Consider the following 27,456-nt stretch of genomic DNA (forward strand, 5'->3'; position numbering starts at 1 on the left):
ACTCATCTTTATCTTTCTGATTAGCTGACTTAACATAATTCCTTCTAGCTCTGTCGAAGATGGGTCAGATAAGGTGGACTCATTGTTCTTAATAGCTGCATAGTATTCCATTGTGTATATGTACCACAGCTTTCTCAGCCACTCATCTGCTGTTGGGCACCTGGGTTCCTTCCAGGTTTTAGCTATTATGAATTGTGCTGCTATGAACATAGATGTACACATGTCTTTTTGGTTGGGCATTATGGAATCCTTGGGGTATATCCCCAGGAGAGGAATTACTGGGTTATATGGAAGGTCTATGTCTAGCCTTGTGAGAGTTCTCCAGACTTCTCTCCAGAGAGGCTGGACCAATTTACATTCCCACCAGCAGTGTAGAAGGGTTCCTCTGTCCCCAGAGCCTCTCTAACATTTGTTGCAGCTGTCCTTTTTGATGTATGCCATTCTCACAGGAGTGAGGTAGTATCTCAATGATGTCTTTATTTGCATTTCTCTGACAATCAGTGACCTGGAACAGCTTTTCATATGTTTTTATCCTTTTGGATCTCCTCTGAAGTGTATGTCTTATTCATATCCTCTGCCCATTTTTGGATGGGGTTATTTGCTTTTTTGGTGCTAAGTTTACTGAGTTCTTTGTATATTATGGTTACTTCTGGCTGATTTGTAATTTCTTCTAGGCTCTTGTCTTTATTCATTGTATTAGCAGTTTTATTTGCTCTTGATCTACCCATTTTTAATGTGTTTTTTATTTCTATGTTCTGTTGTTCCTCAGTTGTTTTGTTTTATGTACAAGCCACACTATACTAAATACCTTTATGAGAAATGCAATCACCACCCTCAGAAATTACAATAGTAACCAAAGCAATGACTGAAGCAGTTTAACCAATACCAGTTAGTCCCACAATGTCTCCAGTTCAAGATAAAATAGCAACCAAATCTAAATGAAAAAGAAAGAGAAAGGAGAAAGGAAAAAAGGGATAGCAGGAATAGACAATTATGCAAATCTACTGTACACTGTAGATTTTAGGGGTAGCAAGAGGGGAAGGGGAAGTAGAGCAGAGACACACACAAACAGAGTCTGCTCTGAGTCAGACTTCTTCCCTGAAATAGTTCACAAATAGGTATCAGTGAATTCAGAAGGCAGAGGGAGGAGGAAGGGAGAAAGGAAGGGGCAAAAAAAGAGAAAATAAAAAAGAGAAGAAGGAAACAGAAAAAAAAAATCAGTGACAGGAGAGTTGTATTTTTTTTTAATTGACTTGGAGGTGGGAGAAGGGCGATAGTGTATAGAGGAGGTATGAAAACTGAGACAAGTTTCTCTCACAGTGGGTGATAATTCTTGTTGCCTATCAATGGAAAGTATACTAAGAGTTAATTTTGCTCAACCTAAGGGGGGGCGAGGGATATGTGTGTATATATAATAGTATTTGTAAAATAGAACAGAGTAAAAGGCCCAAGCAGTGGGTCTGCAGCTTGGACAGCTCCCAGTTAGCCTATGCACTTTGAGTCTAGACAACTGATTGAGAAAGAAAACACAATACAAAACAAAGGAGAAAAAAGAAAAAAAAAAAAAACTTTCAAGCAGTCTTTCCAGGCTGGGTGAGGCTTCCTTGATTAGCTAATGGGTCTAAGTCCCTTACTCAAAGGAAAAACAAAAATAGCCTAGAAATTTGGAAGCAGGGTTTAATGGCACCCTGGTGGGCCAAGACTCTTGGTAAAGAAAGGAGCTCAAGGGGAGCCTGCTAGCAGCAGCTCCCTACCCCTGGGGTCTGGTTTTGGGGAGAGGAGGGCTGAGAGAAATAATCAAGAAATTTCCTTTCTTTTTGTTCTAATTTTTAAAAAAAAAAAATTTTTTTTTTTAATTTTTTATTAAAGAAAGGATTAATTAACAAAACCATAGGGTAGGAGGGGTACAACTCCACACAATTCCCACCACCCAATCTCCATATCCCACCCCCTCCCCCGATAGCTTTCCCATTCTCTATCCCTCTGGGAGCATGGACCCAGGGTCATTGAGGGTTGCAGAAGGTAGAAGGTCTGGCTTCTGTAATTGCTTCCCACTGAACATGGGCATTGACTGGTCAGTCCATGCTCCCAGTCTGCCTCTCTCTTTCCCTAGTAGGGTGTGTCTCTGGGGAAGCTGAGCTCCAGGACATATTGGTGGGGTCTTCAATCCAGGGAAGCCTGGCTAGCATCCTGATGGCATCTGGAACCTGGTGATTGAAAAGAGAGTTAACATACAAAGCCAAACAAATTGTTGAGCAATCATGGACCCAAAGCTTGGAATAGTGGAGAGGAAGTGTTAGGGAGGTACTCACTGCAAACTCTAGTGTACTTCTGCTTTCAGGTATATATTTTGCAGTAGTTTATGGATATGTGTGAACATAAGCTCTCTCTCACAGAAACTGGTGTATATCTAGGTTATGGGACTTTGTTAGAAAGTGAACCACCTGAGATGAAATTAGAGTGTACTATAAAAGGAAAGGTCTCACCCGAGTAATGAAGCTGAAGGCTTGTCATTCCACACGTGAAATCTCTGGACACAGTCTGTGGTGAAGCATGTTGAGGTGGCAGTCGTTGCGTTGGTTAGGTTGTGGTCGGCGGATGCTATATTATTTGATATGGATTGGGAGGGCCATACGGGAAAGTGGGCCCTATCCAAGGGTTCCAGGACTGGGGGAATTAGGGGATCTGTAGTGGAGATGTGAGGTTCCTGCTGTCTTAGGGTTCAAAAAGACAATCGATAGTTAATGTTATCATCACATTATTTGGTAATTGGGTTAACTTTGTAAAGTCCTTTTGTTAGGGTTTGCTGTACAGTACCCAGTATTTTGTATATAGCTGTGCTATTGGATGCTTCTAATCTACTTGGTCTAAGCTTTTGAGAGAGTCCGCATATCAAATGTTTTTTTCAACGGTTTATGTTGTTTTCGCCGGGCTGGCTTCACGGGCGGGTAACAGGCGACCAGGGACTCATGGTTGAGCTGTAGTCAGTATCTCTTTATTCATGCAGGACGCAGCACAATCTAAGAGGAGCTAAGCTAAACTGAAGTACTGTAAAACTCACAATGCTGTCTTTATATATACTTGCCAAGTAGGGTGGAAACAGGATGTGACATAGAGAGGGTGGAGACAAAAGTGACTGGTGACAATCAGAGTGTGACAAGGAGAGGATCAGGGTGTGACAAAGAGGGGGCGGAGCAGGCGAGAATCCTATCACTGAACCACCAATGCCCTGGAGGGAGGGTGGTGCTTGTTAACAGTGGTTATGTAAATAGAATGCAGTGGTTCTGTAAATAGAATAGTGTTAAGCAGGGGGGGTTTAAACCAAATGAAACAGAAGGGGTCTCATGCATACCAACAATTCCCCCTTTCTTTTTAACTAATGGCCATAGTATTAGGAGTGTGGGGTGAACAGAAACCTAAATCGTACAGGCGTTTTCAAAAGAACTGGCATAAGACATGGAAAACAAAATAGGCGAGCAGCAATCAAATACACAGCCTATATATTAAAAAGATTCAGTTTGTGTTCTGAAAAACTTTGAGACATACAATTGATTTTCCCCCTCTCATATTAATTAACTAGTGATTTATATGACTACATTTTACTAGGAGTGTACATAAACACCATTCCCACCACCAAAAGACTGTGACCCATCCCTCTCACCCACTCCCACCCCCCACTGGCCCAGGAAGCTGCATGTCTACCCCTCACCATAGGGCTTTTACTTTGGTGCCCTACTTACAATTTGGTCAGGTCCTGCTTTTAGTTTCCTTTTCGGATCTTCTTAGTCAACTTCTGTTGATGAGTGGGATCATCTCATACTCATCTTTATCTTTCTGACTTAGCTCACTTAACATAATTCCTTCTAGCTCTGTCCAAGATGGGTCAGAGAAGGTGGGTTCATTGTTCTTGATAGCTGCATAGTATTCCATTGTGTATATATATACCACAGCTTTCTCAGCCACTCATCTGTTGTTGGGTACCTGGGTTGCTTCCAGGTTTTAGCTATTATGAATTGTGCTGCTATGAACATAGGAGTACACACCTCTTTTTGGTTGGGTGTTATGGAGTCCTTGGGGTATAACCCCAGGAGAGGAATTACTGGATCATAGGGAAGGTCCATGTCTAGCCTTCTGAGAGTTCTCCAGACTGCTCTTCACAGAGGCTGGACCAATTTACATTCCCACCAGCAATGTAAAAGGGTTCCTCTGTCCCCACATCCTCTCCAGCATTTGTTGCTGCAGTCCTTTTTGATGTATGCCATTTTTACAGGAGTGAGGTGGTATCTTAGTGTTGTCTTAATTTGTATTTCTCTGACAATCAGTGACCTAGAATAGTTTTTCATATGTTTGTTAGCCTTTTGGATCTCCTCTGTAGTGAATGTTTTGTTCATATCCTCTGCCCATTTTTGGATGGGGTCATTTGCTTTTTTGGTGCTAAGTTTGCTGAGCTCTTTATTTATTTATTTTTTTAATAATTTATTTCTTTATTGGGGAATTAATGCTTTACATTCAACTGTAAATACAATAGTTTGTACATGCATAACATTCCCCAGATTCCCATTTAACAATACAACCCCACTATGTCATTCATCATCTTTCATGGACTTGTATTCTCCCAGAGTCTTTTACTTTGGTGCAATATGCCAACTCCAGTTCAGGTTCTAATTGTGATTTCTTTTCTAATCTTGTTTTTCAACTTCGGCCTGAGAGTGAGATCATCCCATATTCATCCTTCTGTTTCTGACTTATTTCACTCAACATGATTTTTTCAAGGTCCATCCAAGATCGGCTGAAAACGGTGAAGTCACCATTTTTTACAGCTGAGTAGTATTCCATTGTGTATATATACCACAACTTGCTCAGCCACTCATCTGTTGTTGGACACCTGGGTTGCTTCCAGGTTTTGGCTGTTACAAATCGTGCTGCCAAGAACATATGTGTACACAGATATTTTTGGATGGATGTGTTGGGTTCCTTAGGATATATCCCCAGGAGGGGAATTGCAGGGTCATAGGGTAGGTCCATTTCTACCCTTCTGAGAGTTCTCCAGAATGTTCTCCACAGAGGTTGGGCCAGTTTACATTCCCACCAGCAGTGTAGGAGGGTTCCTTTGACCCCACACCCTCTCCAGCATTTGCTGCTGTTACCTTTTTTTATGTATGACATTCTCACAGGAGTGAAGTGATATTTCATTATTGTCTTGATTTGCATTTCTCTGACAATCAGAGACTTGGAGCATTTTTTCATGTGTTTCTCAGCCTTTTGGATCTCTTCTGTGGTGAATATTCTGTCCAAGTCCTCCCCCCATTTTTGGATGGGGTTATTTGTTGTCTTGTTGTTGAATCTGGCAAGCTCTTTATATATGTTGGTTATTAAACTCTTATCTGATGTATGGCATGTAAAGATCTTCTCCCATTCTGTGAGGGGTCTCTTGGTTTGGGTAGTGGTTTCTTTTGCTATGAAAAAGCTTTTTAATTTGATGTAGTCCCATAGGTTTATACTCGCCTTAGTCTTCCTTGTAATTGGATTCGTTTCATTGAAAATGTCTTTAAAATTTATGCAGAAAAATGTTCTGCCAATATTTTCCTCTAAGTATCTGATAGTTTCTGGTCTAACATTCAAGTCCTTGTTCCACTTGGAATTGACTTTTGTATTTGGTGAAATACAGTGATTCAATTTCATTCTTCTGCATGTTTCAACCCATTGTTTCCAACACCATTTGTTGAAGAGACTCTGCTTTCCCCATGTAATAGTCTGGGCCCCTTTGTCAAAGATTAGATGTCCATAGGTGTGGGGCCTTATTTCTGGGCTCTCAATTCTATTCCACTGGTCAGTGTGTCTATTCATGTTCCAGTACCAAGCAGTTTTGATGACAATGGCCCTATAATACAGTTTGAGATCTGGCAGTGTGATGCCTCCGGTTCTGTTCTTTTTTCTCAAGATTGTTTTGGCAATTCTAGCTCTTTTCTGGTTTCAGATAAACATGTGTAGCATGTTTTCTATTCTCCTAAAAAATGTGCTTGGGATCTTCATTGGGATAGCATTAAATTTGTAGATGGCTCTGGGTAATATATTCATTTTGATGATGTTAATTCTTCCAACCCATGAACATGGAATATCTTTCCACTTCTTTGTGTCTTTTTCAATTTCTTTGAGTAGTGACTTATAATTTTCAGTATACAAGTCTTTCACTTCTTTGGTTAGGTTTACTCCTAGATATTATATATTTTTTGTTGCTATAGAAAAAGGAACTGATTTCTAGATTTCAATTTCTTCTAACTTAGTGTTTGCATAGAGGAATGCCACTGACTTTTGAATGTTAATTTTATAGCCTGACACATTACTGTATTGCCTGATGATTTCCAAAAGCTTCTTGCTGGATTCCTTAGGTTTTTCCATGTGTACTATCATGTCATCTGCAAATAAAGAGAGTTTGACTTCTTCTCTTCCAATCTGTATGCCTTTAATTCCTTGTTCCTGCCTGATTGCTATGGCAAGAACTTCCAACACTATGTTGAATAGTAATGGTGATAGTGGGCAGCCCTGTCTACTACCTGTTCTGAGGGGATATGCTTCCAGTTTTTCACCATTGAGTATGATGTTGGCTGTAGGTTTGCTATAGATAGACTCCACTATCTTCAGGCATTTTCCATCTATTCCCATTTTTTGTAGGTTTTGATCATAAAGTGATGTTGTATTTTGTCAAAGGCTTTCTCTGCATCTATTGATATGACCATGTGGTTTTTGGTCTTGCTTTTGTTGATGTGGTGGATCACATTGATTGATTTACGTATATGAAACCAACCTTGCATGCCTGGGATAAACCCCACTTGGTCATGATGAAAAATCTTTTTGATATACTGCTGTGTCCGGTTGGCTAGAATTTTGTTCAATATTTTCGCATCTATGTTCATCAGAGATATTGGTCTGAAGTTTTCTTTTTTGGTTGTGTCCCTGTCGGCTTTTGTTATCAGGGTGATGTTGGCTTCATAGAAGCTGGCAGGGAGTATTCCAGTGTCTTCAATCTTCTGGAAGACTTTTAAAAGTAGAGGTATTAGTTCTTCTTTGAAGGTTTTGTAGAATTCATTTGTAAAACCATCTGGTCCAGGACTTTTATTTTTGGGGAGATTTTTGATAACTGTTTCAATTTCATTAGCTGTGATGGGCCTGTTCATGTTATCCACTTCCTCTTGACTTAGTTTTGGAAGTTGGTAGGTATCTAGGAAATCATTCATTTCTTCCAGGTTCTCTAACTTGGTGGCATATAGTTGTTCATAGAAGCCTCGCATGATATGTTGAATTTCTGCAGTGTCTGTTGTGATATCTCCTCTTTCATTTAGTATCTGATTTATTTGGGTCTTCTCCCTTTTTTGTTTTGTGATTCTGGCTAAAGGTTTGTCGATTTTGTTTACTCTTTCGAAGAACCAACATTTACTTTCATTGATCTTTTGTATGGTTTTCCTATTCTCAATGTTATTTATTTCTGCCCTAACTTTAGTGATTTCTGTCCTTCGTGTTGCTTTAGGATTCCTTTGTTGTTCTTCTTCTAGGTCTTTAAGAAGTGCAATCAGGCTGTTTATTTGTGCCTTTTCTTGTTTCCTAATGTGTGCTTGTATAGCTATGAACTTCCCTCTTAGGACTGCTTTAGCTGTGTCCCAAATATTTTGATAGCTTGTGTCTTCATTTTCATTGAACTCTCGAAACATTTTGATTTCTTCCTTGAATTCCTCTTTGACCCAGAAGTTGTTAAGAAGTGTACTGTTGAGCTTCCACATTTTGGCACTGTTACTAATCTTTTGTTGATTGTTAAGTGTTAGTTTAATTCCACTGTGGTCTGAGAAGATGCTTGGGATGATTTCAGTGTCTTGAATTGGCTGATGCTGTCTTTGTGGCCTAACATATGGTCTATCCTTGAGAATGACCCATGTGGATTTGAGTAAAATGTGTATTCCAGTTTCTTTGGATGAATGACTCTGAAAATGTCCAATAGTTCTAGTTTATCTATCTTTTCATTTAGCTCCCTTATGTCTTTACTGATTTTCTTCCTGGATGATCTGTCAAGTTGAGATAGTGGGGTGTTGAAGTCCCCTACTATGATTGTGTTACTATTAATATATTGCTGTAGCTCTTTCAGTAGAAGTTTGAATGATAGTCTAGCAGGATATAGTATTCTTGGCTGAAAGCCTTTCTCATTGAGCACTCGATAGATAGCTTGCCATTCTCTTCTGGCCTGTAGTGTTTGTATGGAGAAGTCTGCTGCTAATCTTAATGGGTTTTCCCTTGTAGGTGACTCTTTGTTTTTCTCTTGCAGCCTTGAGGATCCTTTCTTTATCCTTATTCCTTTCCAATCTAAGTATGATATGTCTTGGTGTCTTTAGGTCTGGGTTAATTCTGTTTGGGACCCTCTGGGCTTCTTGTATCTTTATGTCTTTGGTGTTGTCTAGACTAGAGAAATTTTCAGCTATTATGGCCTGGAGAATGCTTTCTTCCTCTCCTTCTCTTTCTTCCTCTGGTAAGCCAATAATGCGTATATTGTTTCTTTTGAAGTCATCCCATAGGACTCTATTGTTTTTTCAGCATCTCTTAATCTCTTTTTGAGATCTCTTACTTCTTTTTTAGTTGTCTCTAATTCATCCTCAATCTTGCTAATTCTGTTTTCTGCCTCATAGATTCTATTCTCTCTGCCCTCTACTGCTTTATGGAATTCATCTATTTTGTTGCCCTGCTCTGATACTGTTTTAGCTTGTTCAGCTAGTTGCCTTCTTAGCTCAGAGATTTCAGCTTTCAGCTCTCTAATAACCATGAGATAATTAGAATTTTCTTCCATATTCTCATTTGTTGTTCCTGCATTTCTGATTACAATTTTTTCAAATTCTTTACTCACTTCTGTTATTATTTCCTTAGCTAATGTTTGGATGTTGAACTTGTTGTTTTGTGCTTCACCCTCTGGAGGACTTTTAGCTGGACTCTTGTCCTGGTTCAAGTCTCCAAAATTTTTTCTTGTTGTTTTAACCATTTTATATATTATGTTATGAGTTCCCTTTATCAGTACTTTTTAAATTATTGATTACTATTGCCTGGATTGACTTGTGTCTAAGTAATTTAATTAAAGGGTTTACTGTGGTGGAAGTTAACAGTTTTTTCAATCCCTGAGTTGGAGCTCAGTGGTGTAAAAGCCTCTTTTTTTTCTTCCCTGTAGGCTATGGGAGCCTGAGGGCTTTAAACTATCAATAGGCTTCTTAGCTTAATCACTGACTCCTGACCAAGAGATAAAGCAGGGTGTGGCAGAGATAATCCAGTGGTTATGCAAAGAGACTTTCACAGCCCCTCAGCTATGCTACGGAGGTATAGGTCTTCTCCTGAGTTTCCCGGTTAGATCTCTGTCCCCTGGTGTCCCTCCCTGTTGCTGCTTCAGATTCTGAGGGTAGTAGCAATGGAGACTCAGAGTTGTACTTGGTGAGTCTCTGGGGAGTCCTTTCCTCCTTTCAGCTGTCCCCTTGTTGTGGAGCAGACTGGAGGTGGTGTCTCCACTGATAAACTGTTGAACTGTTAGCAGTCACTTAATCTCTCCTTAGGCCCCTCTCTCCTCTCTGTCACCAGCCATGCGTGTTTGTACTCACGGGTGATTTACTGGGTTCCTGTGGTCATTCTAGTCATGTCTTGTTTCGGTCTGGGTGGTCTCCTTTGGTATTCCTAGTTGATCCGGGAGAGGAGAGGAGAGGAGAGGAGAGGAGAGGAGAGGAGAGGAGAGGAGAGGAGAGGAGAGGAGAGGAGAGGAGAGGAGAGGAGAGGAGAGGAGAGAAAGCGATCTGCTGCTTGTAGCTCCGCCTCCGGAAGTCGAATCTCCTGAGGGCCAGTGATTTACTGGGTTCCTGTGGTCATTTTAGTCCTGTCTTGTTTCAGTCACAGCTGGTCTCCTTTGGTATTCCTAGTTGATCTGGGAGAGGATAGAAGAGGAGAGGAGAGGAGAGGGGAGGGGAGGGGAGGGGAGGGGAGGGGAGAGGAGAGGAGAGGAGAGGAGAGGAGAGGAGAGGAGAGGAGAGGAGAGGAGAGGAGAGAAAGCGATCTGCTGCTTATAGCTCTGCCTCCAGAAGTTGAATCTATGCTGAGCTCTTTATATATTTTGGTGATTAGTTTCTTGTCTGATGTGAAGATCTTCTCCCATTCTGTGAAGGGTCTCTCTGTTTGTTTAATAGTTTCTTTGGATGTTCAGAAGTTTTTCAATTTGATGTAGTCCCATTGGTTTGTTTCTGCTTTAGTCTTTCTGGCAATTGGGTTTGATTCATCAAAGATGTCCTTGAGTTGTAGGTGGGAAAGTGTTTTACCAATGTTTTCCTCTAAGTATTTGATTGTTTCTCGTCTGACATCTAGGTCTTTGATCCATTTGGAGTTGATTTTTGTTTCTGGTGAGATAAAGTGGTTCAATTTCATTCTTGTGCATGTTACAACCCAGTTTTCCCAGCACCATTTATTGAAGAGAGCCTCCTTCTTCCATTTAATGCTTTGGGCCCCCTTATCAAAGATTAGATGTCCATAGGTGTTGGGATTTGCTCTAATTTTTAACCCAAGTTGAATTATAGTCACCTCCTTGGTCCAAGGATGCCTCCTTGCTTGTCCCGCTGAAGGCCAGGATTTCAAGGCTTTCTAGCAGTTGTTGTCAGAGCCCACGGGTGCTGATTCTTTTCTGCCTGGAGAGTTAGATTTTCTGTTGAATGCTGACTGGTTCAATGTACATTCATTTTTATTACATAATTTTTTGCTTTGTGATTATAGTTAAAATCATATATACTCTGATAAGTTTAATTTGAAATTATATTCTAAAGTATACCTGCAGTTACAATCCTTAAGATTACCTTGGTGTTAGACTAAGACTTGAGTAATCTTGAACCCCATATTAAATTTGTTCTTTGAAATTTATAATATTGAGATCTCTAAGATTGTCAAGATTTTCTTTTATTTTATATATAAATATAAGATGAGGCTGGTAAAGGTAAAGACATGCACAAAGGGGTAAAATTCTTAGTTATTTTGTATTTTCACTTGTGGTAAACTAAATTATCAAAAGGGGACGAATGCATGTTCTTTTAAAACTAAAATTAGTTCATCATGAGTAGTTAAATCACCACCTTTCTCTTAACAAAAGACATTCTCTTAAATCCTTTCTCTTAACAGGTTAAAGAAATATGGCCCTCAATTCTACTTTTGCCAGCTTTTGCATCTTTCAACTTCTTTTCCACTTTGTAAGTCATTGGTTTTCAGCAAAAATATCTACAGGTTTTAATAGCCTCACCATCAAAAAGAAGATTGAATGGAACTCAAGGTAAAGCATTTGAAAATGTAGTTGTCTGCTTAAACATTAGTTATAGGAGAGGTTTTTGTGTGTGTGTGTGTGTGTGTGTGTGTGTAAAATATTTCTAGAAAGTCTTCCATGTGGGATCTAGCAAAATCTAAGATGATATAACAAAACTAAAAAAAAAAACAAACAAAAAAAACCCTTACATTGAAACATATTAGGCAGATTTTATTTAACTTGCTGTGGAAATTTGAGAAGGTTAAGTAGAGCACAGCTTACTGTGGAAGAGTAGTGTTTTGTGTTCTTCTGAAATATTTGTAATAATAAACACATGTTCTTTGGAAATGATAACAGAAGTAAATATTACTTGGAGCTGTGAGTAGCCTATGTATGCTGTTTCCTGGCTTAGGCTTAGAGCAGTTAAATGCTACACAATACAGAATCTGCTTTGCTGTTAGCATTTTTGTACCTCTTTTAATGTTTGTTTTTAATTTTTATTATCTTTATTTACTGGATAGAGACAGCCAGAAACCAGGAAGGAAGGGGGCGACAAAAAGAGAGACAGACAGGCAGACACCTGCAACACTGCTTCATCATTCGTGAAGCTTTCCCCCTGTAGGTGGAGACCTGGGGCTTAAACCTGGGTCCTTGTGCATTGTAACATGTGCACTCAACCAAGTGCACCACCACCCAGCCCCATTAAGTTTCTTTTTTTCAATGTTTTAAAAATTTATCAAATGGAAATATTGACAAGACCATAGGATAAGGGGTATAATTCTACACAGTTCCCACCACCAGAACTCTGTATTCCATCCCCTCCCTTGAAAGCTTTCCTATTCCTATCTCTCTGGGACCGTGGACCCAGGATCATTATGGTATAAAGAAAGTGGAAGGTCTGGCCTTTGTAATTGCTTTTCCACTGGCCATGGGCATTGACAGGTCGATCCATGCTCCCAGCCTGTCTCTCTCACTTTCCCTTGTGGGGTAGGGATTTGGGGATGCAGGGCTCCAGGACACATTGGTGAGGTCTTCTACTCAGGGAAGTGAGGTTGGCATCATAGTAGCATCTGAAACTTAGTGGCTGAAAAAGCATTAAGATATAGAACAGAACAAATTATTAGTCAGGAACCTAAAAGTAAGTATATAGTAGATGAGATTTGGGGTCTCCATTTTGGAAAAAGCTAGGTCTATTATAGGTGTGTGTGTGTGTGTGTGTGTGTGTGTGTGTGTGTGTGTGTGTGTGTGTGTGTGTGTAGAGCTGATGCCTTGTGCATGTGTGATTTTACTTCTCCAGGCTTCTTTTTCATTACATGTAAGAGAGAGAGAAGAGAAGCATCACAGTACCAGAGCTTCCTCCTGTGACATAGCACTTCCCATGTGGAACCTGGGTCATGTACATGGCAAGACATATACCCCACCCATTGATCTCCAGTCTTCAATGCATTTCTGAATCCTTTAGTTCTAATTTTTTGTTATATAATTCTGAAGTAAAAACTGCTTTATAGATTTTTTTTTAGATAAATTAAGTGGAATATGGATTGAACATCTAAGGATATAGAATTATGTGAGCGTCTTAATTTGTAATTTTTTTCTATCTGAAGTGCATTAATCTCTTACAAACTCTGAGCTAACACAAAGTGGCTCTGATAGGTGCATCCCTTGCTCAAGAGCATTTCAAGCACCCAACCATTGCTGTGCATTTGCAAACCTCAGAGAATTGGAGCAACTCTGGAAATATTTTTGTTGGTGTTAATTTTGTTAAAGATGAAACTATCTACAAAGTGAATTCAGTGAGTTTCTTAAAATTATTGTAATAACATTCTATTTAAATTTTCTTTTAGAACCAAAGAATAGTCTCAAGTATTTGGAAATGGTCTTATGTGACCTGGCTTCCCCTGTTTCAGCAAAATTGCTTTTATAGGAATTCACTTTTATAACTCAACACTGTAAATTCAACTTTAGTTCTTTTCTTCTGTATCTTACACACATTTGTCAGCTCCATACATGCTGTTCTTTGCACCTACAAAGTGAGAACTGAGGACAGGTGGCGTGTCACCTGGTAGGGTGTATATGTAAGGACAGTTTCAAGCCTTCAACACTCACCTGCAGAGGGATATTTCACAACTGGTTGACCAGTGCTGCAGGTGTCTTTCTTTTTTCTCTCTCACCCTCTCTTTTTCTCATCTTCTAGTAAGAAAAAAATGGGGGGGGAGGAAGAAGGGGGAAAAAGAGAGAAAGAGAGAGAGATGAGGAGGAGGAGGAGGAAGGAGAATTGGAGAAAGGAGAGACTGCTAGGAGTGGGGGAGTCTCTGTGCAGGCACCCACTCCCAGCAACAACTTTGGTGGCAAAAGAGAAAAAAAAAATAATTTGCTACATATATTTGAAAATAAAGTGATTCTTTTGTCTGAACACAAAAGATGATGTTCACATATGAGATACAAAAGATGCTAACCATTTCAAACATGAAGATAGCAGAGTGGTAAAGAGAAGGAAAAAGTGGAGGGGGCTACATTTTTCTGCAACTAAATATTGAACTAGTTTTATTTTTCTTTTGTGTTATTAGGGTAAAAACATATGTTCACAGAAATTGATTTTTTAATTTAAACCTTATTCTATAAAAGAACACTTCACCAGGATCATTTATTATTTTGCTTCTTCTTTGTTGTATCCTTTAAAAATAGGGTTTCTATATACATTCATATTTCTCATTTTTCCCATTTAGAAGTTCTTTCATAATGGGGTTGGGGGTGGGGCGAACAGTGGTCCCCCCTAGTTGAATGTACATGTTACAATGCACAATAATAATAACTACTTTAATTTTTTTAAGACTTTTACTGTACTGGGAAATGTTATGCATGTACAAACTGTTATATTTACTGTCAAAAGTAAAACATTAATTCCCCAATAAAGAAATAATTAAAAAAAGATTTTTACTGCAAAGAATCTAAAATCCTTGTGTGTATTTTGTTTCATTTTAGGGTAGTATCTACATGCCATTCTTTAGTAGTTGGAATTTTTGGTCTATACATTTTCTTTTTTGATGAGGTTACTATCGCTGATCCACTTTGGTAAGCACTTTCTTTTCAATATAGTGCATTTAGTTTATACTTAGATGTTAATTATTAATAAGAACATCTCTTACTTTAAAACAGAGAACATATTGATATTGTGTGGTTTATTAAAATGTTTGTGTTTAGATTTGGTTCTGCAGCTGCATTCAAAATGATCTATTTTAGGATTGAGTACAATTATTGAGGCCTACTTTGCATTACTATTATAATTGTTTTCTAGGACAGGAGAATGTACTGATGCTACAAGTATTTACACTGTGTTAGCAAGTAAATCCAAGTTATTATAAGCCATGTTCAGAGCAAAAATGAGTTGCTGAGATTGATAGGTAACTTGACTACTGTCAAAGATTTAGTCTTTAAATTTATGTTTAACCCAACATTTGCTATCAAAGATATGGAGATGAGGAGAATGGATGTCCACACATTTAGTACCACATGTAAAAAACTTGAAACTCAAAAATTAGTATTTTCAGCAATAATAAGATAAATTATGAGGTAATCAATTTTTGATATTTATATGACATTCCAATGGCAGAAAAATTTCAAGTTGCATTTCCTGACATTGGATGAGAAGACTCAGTTCAGCTTATAGTTTGAGAAGTAAGGTATGCTTTGAGAAAGCACTTTGCAGGAACTTACTAGTAACTTAACCTGGTCTTTTTACCACCACTATTTTTAACAATATAGTCATTTTATTCATAAATATGGACTTAGGCCCATTGGAATTGTAGCAGTATTGACAGAATCTCACTAGGAAATTTTTTCATTGCTAATCGATTTCATAAACTAAGTACTCTGACCAGGCTTTTATGTAACCTTTCTAAACAGTTGCTGATTTTTTTCTTTTTTCCCTCTTACCAGATGTTCAGCTGTGGCTTATGGTGGTGCAAAGGGTTGAACCTGGGACAATGTTTGCATAACCATATGCTATCTCCTTCCTCCCCCTTTTTTTTTTTTAATTTTTATTTTACAAATGTGATTGTCAACATAACTAGTTATTCTGGGAAAGAAATCTTACAGCAGAGATTTGATTCATTGAGCAATTTCTGTGCCTTTTATACTTTTATTATCACTTTTAAAATAGTTGTATAGTTTCTTTGATCTCATCATTTAGTCCAGCTTTAATTTTAAGAAGACATACTTTATTCATATAATCTGTAGTTTATCTGTTATCAGTTTTATCTTGTGCCCATTTGAACTGGTAGTTCTTACTATAAATTGGACAAAGGACTGATAATTTGCACTTGTTTCTTGGAGTGAAAAGGACTGGGGCTGGTAGGCAAACATACAAGGTTCTTGAAGCAAGTTTATGCTATTTTGTCCCAGCTATTTTGTAATTGTGTGGTACTAGACAATTCTTTTTGTTCGCAGTAAGTGATGCTATTCATACTTTGAAACCAGAGGTTGTCTAGAGGATTTGTTGAGGTATTTAAAACTCATTCTGAATAAGGAATAAAAACAAAGTATTTGGAATTCCATTTTAACTTTTGCAAACAAGTTATTTGAATAAAACATTTAAAAATGTCTTGCTAAAATTAGTCCCGTAGAACTTTTAGCTAATACATATTAGAAATGATGATTATGCAGTTAAAAGTATCATAGCTAACATAGTACCTTATAATAATGACAGTTTATCATTTGAGAATATACAGAACACTTTAAATCTCAACAGGAAAAAAGGAGCTGTCATCTCTGCCTATGTGCTAATAAAAGAAAACCCATTTTTTCCCCAAAAAATATACAGGGGTGATTCACCGCTTGCAGAAATGAATCTTTCTATTGCTTCAGGCTATCTTCTTTCTGGTATGTGATATGTAATTAATCTTTTATTTTTTAAACTACTCATGAAATTACGTGGATTGTGTTTTGTCTTTGCTTTTGGTTTATTTATTTGACAAGTAGTTTAATTTTTTTAGCTTTATTAATGATTTATAGTGGTTTACAAGGTTATAACATTATAGGCTTATAGTTCATAGAATAGCTACTCTCATGGTTCTGTGCCCTACCCCCCCAAAGAATAATCATCATCACTTTCATGAAGTCTTAAACACATCAGTTTGGCTTTTTTTTTTTTTTAATGAGTCCATTTGTTTTAATTCTTTATATTACACATATGAGCAAAACCATCTTCCATAGTTGTCTTTTAGAGAAATGCAGGTCATTTGGTAACAGATGTAAACTATAGCAATGAGTCCTTTGGGGTTGGGGTAGGGCGAACAGTGGTGCCCCTAGTTGAGTGTACATGTTACAATGCACAAGGACCAGGATTCTGCGTGGGGAAAGCTTCACAGGTGCTGAAGCAGTGCTTCAGGTTTCTCTTTCTCTCTCTCTCCTCCCTATTGATTTCTCTCTGTCTCTATCTGATAAATAATATATATATATATGTATGTATATATAATATATAGTGCCTGGACACAAAAAAATGAAGGATAAAGCTCCTTGATTTTACCACAACTCTCTCCATTGCATTTTTAAAATGCAGAACTAGTGGATGGAGCATAGCATAATCTTTATGCAAAGGATATTCATGCCTGAGACTCTAGGGTTCAGGTTCACTTTCAGGCACCACCTTAACCAGTGCTTCAGTGAAAAGAGAAAAAGAAAAGGTGGAAAGAAGTGTTAAAACAAAAACAAACAGTAGAGGACAAATGCAAGGACTTTTGCAAATAGGATATCTCTGAGATAACTTATAGACCAAAAAAAATTTTTTTTACATTTTCCTTACTCCCTTCCTTCCTCCCTCCCTCCTTTCTCCTTCCCTTCCTCCCTTCTTTTCTTCTCTTCCTTCTCCTGCTGTTCCTCCTCCTTTTTTAATTTAGTCAGAGGAGGGGAGAGAGAGGGAAGGGACAATAGAGATACTACAGCATTGCTCAACCATGCATGGAGCTCCCCTGGTGCCTTCCATGGATGTTCCTTTGTTGTGCTAGGGTTCAAACACAGGCATTTGCATGTGGTAAAGCAAATGCTCTAAATACTCTACTGGGTGAGCTTGTCTTCCACCTGCCCTGAGTCATTTTTACAGTATTTTGTCCCCAAAAAGTAACTCATTCAGATGTAAATAATACAAAAGATGAACGCATAACACTCAGGCAACATACTGTGTATTACAAGAAAAACAGCAACAGAAGTGGGGCTATGTGTGCACCCAGCTGCGTGCACACATTACCAAATACAAAGAGCCTGTGTAAGGAGCAACGTTTGAACCAGTGCTCCCCACGAATGGTGGTGATGAGGGTATGTGGCTCTTTACAAGCAGTGGAGTAAGTCTGCAGTTGTCTATACTTCTCTTTCTGTCTTCTCCCCCTTTCTCAATTTCTCTCTGTTCTATCAAAATAAAGTAAAAGAGAGAGAAAAAAAGAAAGAAAAAATGCCTGCCAAGATTAGTGGACTTGTAGTAGTGGCACCAAACTTCACTGAAAACTCTTCTGACAAAAAAAAAAAAAAATTGTTTTAAAAAGAGAAAAAAAGGGAGTCGGGTGGTAGCAGTGGTTAAGCGCACATGGTGCAAAGCACTAGGACTGGCGTTAAGGATCCCGTTGGAGCCCCCTGCTCCCCACCTGCAGGGGAGTCACTTCACAGGCGGTGAATCAGGTCTGCAGGTGTCAAAAAAAAAAAAAAGAGAAAAAAATAGCAACAATCTCTAATATGTAATGGAAATAGGAAAAAAAAAGCTTCTGCAAATTGGATGGAGTGTTATATGTAATATTGCAAAATGAATTTTAACCTATAAGAAGAAACATGGCAAAGAAAAATATGCATGATAATGGCAGCTTTCTGGATGTGGTTGTTAGTCAAAAGGAAGGGGGGGTAAATATGAATTAATATTAGATCCACACAGAGGGAAAATATATCTGTTGTGACAGTAGAATGTGACATTTTCAGAGCTGACTCTGGGTCTTTTTTTTTTTTCCCTTTTGTTGCCCTTGTTATTGTTGTTGTAGTTATTATTGTTGTTGATGTCGTCGATATTAGTTATTGTTGTTGATGTCGTTGTTGTTAGGACAAAGAGAAATGGCTAGAGGAGGGGAAGACAGAGAGCGAAAGAAAGACACCTGCAAACCTGTTTCACCGCCTGTGAAGTGACTCCCTTGTAGGTGGGGAGGCGGGGGGCTTGATCCGGGATCTTTATGCTGGTCCTTGCACTCTGCGCTATGTGCGCTTAACCCGCTGTGCTACTGGCCGACTCCCTGGGTCTTTTTTTTTTTTTTTTAAGTTATTTTATTTATTTGATAGAAGGGGGAGAGAGACACCTGCAGCACTGCTTCACCACTTGTGAAACTTCCCTTTTGCAGGGGGTGGGGTCAGGTAGCTTAAAACCAGGTCCTCATGCATTGTAATTTGGAAGCGCCACTTCCCAGCCTCAAAGCTTTGGTTTTTGCAGAAGGTGACCTTTATTAGATCTGGGCTTTTACAAAAACAAACAAACAAAACTAATGATGATCCCTAAGGAGTCTCTCAGATAGAATTACTGTGAAGATAATAAAGTTTAAGCCTCAAAAGTTCATCACTTGCCTAGATTCTTGAAATATGTTCCCCTAACTATGGCTTTGTATTGTTTTATTAAACTTTGTAGCAGTAAACTATTTGAACTGTAATTAGTAAAGGTCACAGACTGTTTTCTGCTCCTTATTTCCCTGTCATGTTTTTACTATGTTGAGTGGGGTTGGAATAGCACTGAAGTGTGAAGTGTGATTAAAGTGCTGTGGACTCAGAATTACCAAGAGAAAGTATTAAATACTCATGAAAAACAATATAGATTTTTACCTATGTAATGCTTATTTTTCCTTCTTACAGATTTGGTAGTTATCATTTGGTATTGGAAGATGATTGGTGACAAAAGTTTTGTGCTTCACCATTGTACAGCAGTGTATGCATATTTCCTTATTCTGGTGAGTGCCAGGATTAACATATAAGCCCAAAATAAGTTCTAGAAATAATAAATGTGTGTAATGCTGCAGTTATATGCATACAGTATGTATGTTACACCATTACATGTTTTCTGCTTTAAAAATTAAGTGTAACTACTGGCTTTTTTCTTCTAAATTTCTATTACTGAAATACTTATATTAATGAGCATTTTTATTACCTGTAGGATTAATAGAAGCATGTAATTATTAATATTATTATATTTTATCCTTTATATTTTTATATAAGATAAAATTATATTCTTTGTATTTTTCTTTATACTAACATACAAAAGCAGTGGTGAAAACAGGAAGTGAATTTGACATTCCCACAAATATCAAATATTAACAAAGCAATTCTCTACCCCCCATTTGAAGTCACAAATCTGAATAATTAAAAACTATGTTTTAATGTTGTCAGTCCTTATAATTGCTGTATTTTTCTAAAGAAAATTATTTTGACTGACATATTCTATTATTACAATATCTTCATTTTTCAGATAGGTACTTAATAGAGTTTCTATCTTTTATTTGGAATGCAAACTTTTTATATTCTGTGCACTTAACAACAACCAAAAAAAGACTTGCAAGCTACCAGTCAACACTGGGAAAAATATGCTATGTATAAGTATCTGTGTTAGTTTAATGTATCATGTTGCAATTTAGAAATATTTTCTGAACATGAGTCAAATAATCATTACACCATAAATATAATTTAGGACCAGAAAGGTAGCTCATCTAGATAATGTACTTGCTTTGCCCTATGTGCAACGCAGGATCCTATCTGGCTCTCACCACAGTGAAAGAAAATTCAGTGCTATGGTATGTTAGTTCTCCTTCTATCTCTTCTATCAAGAAAGTTGGCCCAGACCAGTGAAAAACTAGTGATTTATATAAAACAGAATGTAAACATGCATTTATAGATATTCATTTGCAATTATAAATATAAATACACAAAACTGCTATTCTTTCTTTGCCACTGAAATTCCAGTCTTGTGTGTGCATGGATTGGTTTGCTGGTTGTTTAATGATGTGGGAATACTTACTTCTTTCTTAGACTCTTAATTTCTTTATTGAGGAAATAATGGTTTACAGTTGACAGTAAAATACTATAGTTTGTATTACTACTATTGTCATTATCATTATTGTCTGCCGTACTTGAAGAGGGAAAAAATGATATACAACTTCTGTTACTATTACTGCTGTTATTATTTTGTATAAGCATTTGTGAAACTCTTATCTTTTAATATAAAAGGACTGTTTTTTGACAAGCATTTTGACTTGACACTTTTACTTTGGTGCAATACGCCAATTCTATTTCAGGTTCTACTTGTGTTTTCTTTTCTGATTTTGTTTTTCAACTTCTGCCTGAGAGTGAGATCATCCCATATTCATCCTTCTGTTTCTGACTTATTTCACTCAACATGATTTTTTCAAGGTCCAACCAAGATCGGCTGAAAATGGTGAAGTCACCATTTTTTACAGCTGAGTAGTGTTCCATTGTGTATATATACCACTACTTGCTCAGCCACTCATATGTTGTTGGACACCTGGGTTGCTTCCAGGTTTTGGTTATTACAAATTGTGCTGCCAAGAACATATGTGTACACAGATCTTTTTGGATGGGTGTGTTGGGTTCCTTAGGATATATATATCCCCAGGAGAGAAATTGCAGGATCATAGGGTAGGTCCATTTCTAGCCTTCTTTTTTTTTTTTAATTTATTTAATTTATTTATTTTTTATTTAAGAAAGGATTAATGAACAAAACCATAGGGTAGGAGGGGTACAACTCCACACAATTCCCACCACCCAATCTCCATATCCCATCCCCTCCCCAGTAGCTTTCCCATTCTCTATACCTCTGGGAGCATGGACCCAGGGTCATTGTGGGTTGAAGAAGGTAGAAGGTATGGCTTCTGTAATTGCTTCCCCGCTGAACATGGGCGTTGACTGGTCGGTCCATACTCCCAGTCTGTCTCTCTCTTTCCCTAGTAGAGTGGGTCTCTGGGGAAGCTGAGCTCCAGGACACATTGGTGGGGTCTTCAATCCAGGGAAGCCTGGCCTGATGGCATCTGGAACCCGGTGACTGAAAAGAGAGTTAACATACGAATCCAAACAATTTGTTGAGCAATCATGGACCCAAAGCTTGGAATAGTGGAGAGGAAGTGTTAAGGAGGTACTCACTGCAAACTCTAGTATACTTCTGCTTTCTTACTTTGGTGCCATATTCCAAACTCAGTCAATTTCTGCTTTGCATTTCTACTTCTTTTTTTTTTTTTTTTTTAACATGCATAACATTCCCCAGATTCCCATTTAACAATACAACCCCCACTATTTCATTCATCATTTTTCATGGACCTGTATTCTCCCCACCCACCCACCTACCCCAGAGTCTTTTACTTTGGTGTAATATTCCAATTCCATTTCAGGTTCGACTTGTGTTTTCTTTTCTGATCTTGTTTTTCAACTTCGGCCTGAGAGTGAGATCATCCCATATTCATCCTTCTGTTTCTGACTTGTTTCACTCAACATGATTTTTTCAAGGTCCATCCAAGATCGGCTGAAAATGGTGAAGTCACCGTTTTTTACAGCTGAGTAGTATTCCATTGTGTATATATACCACTACTTGCTCAGCCACTCATCTGTTGTTGGACACCTGGGTTGCTTCCAGGTTTTGGCTATTACAAATTGTGCTGCCAAGAACATATGTGTACACAGATATTTTTGGATGGATGTGTTGGGTTCCTTAGGATATATCCCCAGGAGGGGAATTGCAGGGTCATAGGGTAGGTCCATTTCTAGCCTTCTGAGAGTTCTCCAGACTGTTCTCCACAGAGGTTGGACCAATTGACATTCCCACCAGCAGTGCAGGAGGGTTCCTTTGACCCCACACCCTCTCCAGCATTTGCTGCTGTTACCTTTTTTTATGTATGACATTCTCACAGGAGTGAAGTGATATCTCATTGTTGTCTTGATTTGCATTTCTCTGACAACCAGAGATTTGGAGCATTTTTTCATGTGTTTCTCGGCCTTTTGGATTTCTTCTGTGGTGAATATTCTGTCCAAGTCCTCCCCCCATTTTTGGATGGGGTTATTTGTTGTCTTGTTGTTGAGTCTGGCAAGCTCTTTATATATGTTGGTTATTAAACTCTTATCTGATGTATGGCATGTAAAGATCTTCTCCCATTCTGTGAGGGGTCTCTTGGTTTGGGTAGTGGTTTCTTTTGCTGTGAAGAAGCTTTTTAATTTGATGTAGTCCCATAGGTTTATACTTGCCTTAGTCTTCCTTGTAATTGGATTCGTTTCATTGAAAATGTCTTTAAAATTTATGCGGAAAAAAGTTCTGCCAATATTTTCCTCTAAGTATCTGATAGTTTCTGGTCTAACATCCAAGTCCTTGATCCACTTGGAATTTACTTTTGTATTTGGTGAAATACAGTGATTCAGTTTCATTCTTCTGCATGTTTCAACCCATTGTTTCCAACACCATTTGTTGAAGAGACTCTGCTTTCCCCATATAATAATCTGGGCCCCTTTGTCAAAGATTAGATGTCCATACGTGTGGGGCCTCATTTCTGGGCTCTCAATTCTATTCCACTGGTCAGTGTGTCTGTTCATGTTCCAATACCAAGCAGTTATGATGACAATGGCTCTATAATACAGTTTGAGATCTGGCAGTGTGATGCCTCCGGTTCTGTTCTTTTTTTTTTTTTTTTTTTTTTTTTATAAATTTTTATTTATTTTATTTATTTGTTCCCTTTTGTTGCCCTTGTTTTTTTGTTGTTGTAGTTATTATTGTTGTTGTCGTTGTTGGATAGGACAGAGAGAAATGGAGAGAGGAGGGGAAGACAGAGAGGAGGAGAGAAAGATAGACACCTGCAGACCTGCTTCACCGCCTGTGAAGGGACTCCCCTGCAGGTGGGGAGCCGGGGTTCGAACCGGGATCCTTATGCCGGTCCTTGTGCTTTGCGCCACCTGCGCTTAACCCGCTGTGCTACAGCCCGACTCCCCGGTTCTGTTCTTTTTTCTCAAGATTGTTTTGGCAATTCTAGGTCTTTTCTGGTTCCAGATAAACATTTGTAGCATTTGTTCTATTCTCCTAAAAAATGTGCTTGGGATCTTGATGGGGATAGCATTAAATTTGTAGATGGCTCTGGGTAATATTCATTTTGATGATGTTAATTCTTCCAACCCATGAACATGGAATATCTTTCCACTTCTTTGTGTCTTTTTCAATTTATTTGAGTAGTGACTCATAATTTTCAGTATACAAGTCTTTCACTTCTTTGGTTAGGTTTACTCCTAGATATTTTATTGTTTTTGTTGCTATAGAAAAAGGAACTGATTTCTGGATTTCAATTTCTTCTAGCTTAGTGTTTGCATAGAGGAATGCCACTGACTTTTGAATGTTAATTTTATAGCCTGACACATTACTGTATTGCCTGATGATTTCCAAAAGCTTCTTGCTGGATTCCTTAGGTTTTTCCATGTATACTATCATGTCATCTGCGAATAAGGAGAGTTTGACTTCTTCTCTTCCAATCTGTATCCCTTTAATTCCTTGCTCCTGCCTGATTGCTATGGCAAGAACTTCCAACACTATGTTGAATAGTAGTGGTGATAGTGGGCAGCCCTGTCTAGTACCTGATCTGAGTGGAAATGCTTCCAGTTTTTCACCATTGAGTATGATGTTGGCTGTAGGTTTGCTATAGATAGACTCCACTATCTTCAGGAATTTTCCATCTATTCCCATTTTTTGTAGTGGTTTGATCATAAAGGGATGTTGGATTTTGTCAAAGGCTTTCTCTGCATCTATTGATATGACCATGTGGTTTTTGGTCTTGCTTTTGTTGATGTGGTGGATCACATTGATTGATTTACGTATATGAAACCAACCTTGCATGCCTGGGATAAACCCCACTTGGTCATGATGAACAATCTTTTTGATATACTGCTGTATCCAGTTGGCTAGAATTTTGTTCAATATTTTCGCATCTATGTTCATCAGAGATATTGGTCTGTAGTTTTCTTTTTTGGTTGTGTCCCTGTCTGCTTTTGGTATCAGGGTGATGTTGGCTTCATAGAAGCTGGCAGGGAGTATTCCAGTGTCTTCAATCTTCTGGAAGACTTTTAAAAGTAGAGGTATTAGTTCTTCTTTGAAGGTTTTGTAGAATTCATTTGTAAAACCATCTGGTCCAGGACTTTTATTTTTGGGAAGATTTTTGATAACTGTTTCAATTTCATTAGCTGTGATGGGCTTGTTCATGTTATCCACTTCCTCTTGACTTAGTTTTGGAAGTTGGTAGGTATCTAGGAAATCATTTCTTCCAGGTTCTCTAGCTTGGTGGCATATAGTTGTTCATAGAAGCCTCGCATGATATGTTGAATTTCTGCAGTGTCTGTTGTGATTTCTCCTCTTTCATTTAGTATCCGATTTATTTGGGTCTTCTCTCTTTTTTGTTTTGTGATTCTGGCTAAAGGTTTGTCGATTTTGTTTACTCTTTCGAAGAACCAACATTTACTTTCATTGATCTTTTGTATGGTTTTCCTATTCTCAATATTATTTATTTCTGCCCTAACTTTAGTAATTTCTGTCCTTCTGGTTGCTTTAGGGTTCCTTTGTTGTTCTTCTTCTAGGTCTTTAAGATGTGCAATCAGGCTGTTTATTTGTGCCTTTTCTTGTTTCCTAATGTGTGCTTGTATAGCTATGAACTTCCCTCTTAGGACTGCTTTAGCTGTATCCCAAATATTTTGATAGCTTGTGTCTTCATTTTCATTAAACTCTTGAAACATTTTGATTTCTTCCTTGATTTCCTCTTTGACCCAGAAGTTGTTAAGAAGTGTACTGTTGAGCTTCCACATTTTGGCACTGTTACTAATCTTTTGTTGATTGTTAAGTGTTAGTTTAATTCCACTGTGGTCTGAGAAGATGCTTGGGATGATTTCAGTGCTCTTGAATAGGCTGATGCTGTCTTTGTGGCCTAACATATGATCTATCCTTGAGAATGACCCATGTGGATTTGAGTAAAATGTGTATTCCAGTTTCTTTGGATGAATGACTCTGAAAATGTCCAATAGTTCTAGTTTATCTATCTCTTCATTTAGCTCCCTTATGTCTTTACTGATTTTCTTCCTGGATGATCTGTCAAGTTGAGATAGTGGAGTGTTGAAGTCCCCTACTATGATTGTGTTACTGTTAATATATTGCTGTAGCTCTTTCAGTAGAAGTTTGATGTATTTAGATGGCTTCTCATTGGGTGCATAGATATTAATAATTGTTAAGTCCTCTTGATTGACTGATCCTCTGAGCAGTAAGTAGTGTCCATTCCTATCTTTTTTAATCTTATCTATTTTAAAGTCTATCATGTCAGATATGAGAATAGCTGTTCCTGCCCTTTTTTGTGGGCCATTGGCTTGTATGATAGTTTTTCATCCTTTCACTTTAAGTCTGTGTTTGTCTTGTTGCGTTAGGTGAGTTTCCTGTAGACAACATATTGTTGGGTTGTGTTTTCTGATCCATCTTCCTACTCTGTGTCTTTTAATAGGTGAATTCAGGCCATTCACATTTATTGATATCAAAGATTGAAGATATTTTAATGCCATTTTTGTAGAGTTTTAGAGTATTTTGATATATGTCCTATTTGTGGTGGTCTGGTTGTTTATAGGAGACCTTTCAGAACTTCTTTCAGGGCAGGCTTGGTGATGGTTGCTTCCTTCACCTGTTGTTTGTCTGAGAAGGTTTTGATGCTTCCATCTAGTCTGAATGACAGTCTAGCAGGATATAGTATTCTTGGCTGAAAGCCTTTCTCATTGAGCACTCGATAGATAGCTTGCCATTCTCTTCTGGCCTGTAGTGTTTGTATGGAGAAGTCTGCTGCTAATCTTATGGGTTTTCCTTTGTAGGTGACTCTTTGTTTTTCTCTTGCAGCCTTGAGGATCCTTTCTTTATCCTTATTCCTTTCCATTCTAAGTATGACATGTCTTGGTGTCTTTAGGTCTGGGTTAATTCTGTTTGGGACCCTCTGGGCTTCTTGAATCTTTATGTCTTTGGTGTTGTTTAGACTAGAGAAATTTTCAGCTATTATGGCCTGGAGAATGCTTTCTTCCTCTCCTTCTCTTTCTTCCTCTGGTAAGCCAATAATGCGTATATTGTTTCTTTTGAAGTCATCCCATGGACTCTGTTGTTATTTTCAGCATCTCTTAATCTCTTTTTGAGATCTCTTACTTCTTTTTTAGTTGTCTCTAATTCATCCTCAATCTTGCTAATTCTGTCTTCAGCCTCATTGATTCTATTCTCTCTGCCCTCTACTGCTTTCTGGAGTTCATCTATTTTGTTGCCCTGCTCTGATACTGTTTTAGCTTGTTCAGCTAGTTGCCTTCTTAGCTCAGAGATTTCAGCTTTCAGCTCTCTAATAACCATGAGATAATTAGAATTTTCTTCCATATTCTCATTTGTTGTTCCTGCATTTCTGATTACAATTTTTTCAAATTCTTTACTCACTTCTGTTATTATTCCTTAGCTAATGTTTGGATGTTGAACTTGTTGTTTTGTGCTTCACCCTCTGGAGGACTTTTAGCTGGACTCTTGTCCTGGTTCGAGTCTCCAATATTTTTTCTTGTTGTTTTACCCATTTTATATATTATGTTATGAGTTCCCTTTATCAGTACTTTTCAAATTATTGATCACTATTGCCTGGATTGACTTGTGTCTAAGTAATTTAATTAAAGGGTTTACTGTGGTGGAAGTTAACAGTTTTTTTTCAATCCCTGAGTTGGAGCTCAGTGGTGTAAAAGCCTCTTTTTTTTCTGTAGGCTATGGGTGCCTGATGGCTTTTAAACTATCAATAGGCTTCTTAGCTTAATCACTGACTCCTGACCAAGAGATAAAGCAGGGTGTGGCAGAGATAATCCAGTGGTTATGCAAAGAGACTTTCACAGCCCCTCAGCTATGCCAAGGAGGTATAGATCTTCTCCTGAGTTTCCTGGTTAGATCTCTGTCCCCTGGTGTCCCTCCCTGTTGCTGCTCCAGATTCTGAGGGTAGTAGCAATGGAGACTCAGAGTGAGTCTCTGGGGAGTCCTTTCCTCCCTTCAGCTGTCCTCTTGTTGTGGAGCAGACTGGAGGTCGTGTCTCCACTGATAAACTGCTGAATGTTAGCAGTCACTTAATCTCTCCTTAGGCCCCTCT

At 38.2% G+C, this 27,456-nt stretch overlaps 1 protein-coding gene across 6 annotated transcripts in view; it reads left to right on the forward strand.

The window, feature by feature from the left end:
• TLCD4 (TLC domain containing 4) overlaps positions 1 to 27,456 on the forward strand; it is a 133,102-nt gene that overhangs the window by 69,727 nt on the left and 35,919 nt on the right. For all 6 annotated transcript variants that reach the window (XM_060202119.1, XM_060202117.1, XM_060202116.1 and 3 more), the window contains 4 exons: positions 11,173 to 11,320; positions 14,273 to 14,362; positions 16,110 to 16,168; positions 19,160 to 19,254. In XM_060202119.1, coding sequence (XP_060058102.1) covers positions 11,184 to 11,320; positions 14,273 to 14,362; positions 16,110 to 16,168; positions 19,160 to 19,254 — 381 coding nt within the window. In that variant the 5' untranslated portion in view covers positions 11,173 to 11,183. The remainder of the gene's footprint in view (positions 1 to 11,172; positions 11,321 to 14,272; positions 14,363 to 16,109; positions 16,169 to 19,159; positions 19,255 to 27,456) is intronic.

Source organism: Erinaceus europaeus, chromosome 11 (genome assembly GCF_950295315.1).
Source record: "Erinaceus europaeus chromosome 11, mEriEur2.1, whole genome shotgun sequence".
In the NCBI taxonomy this organism is placed as follows: Eukaryota; Metazoa; Chordata; class Mammalia; order Eulipotyphla; family Erinaceidae; genus Erinaceus; species Erinaceus europaeus.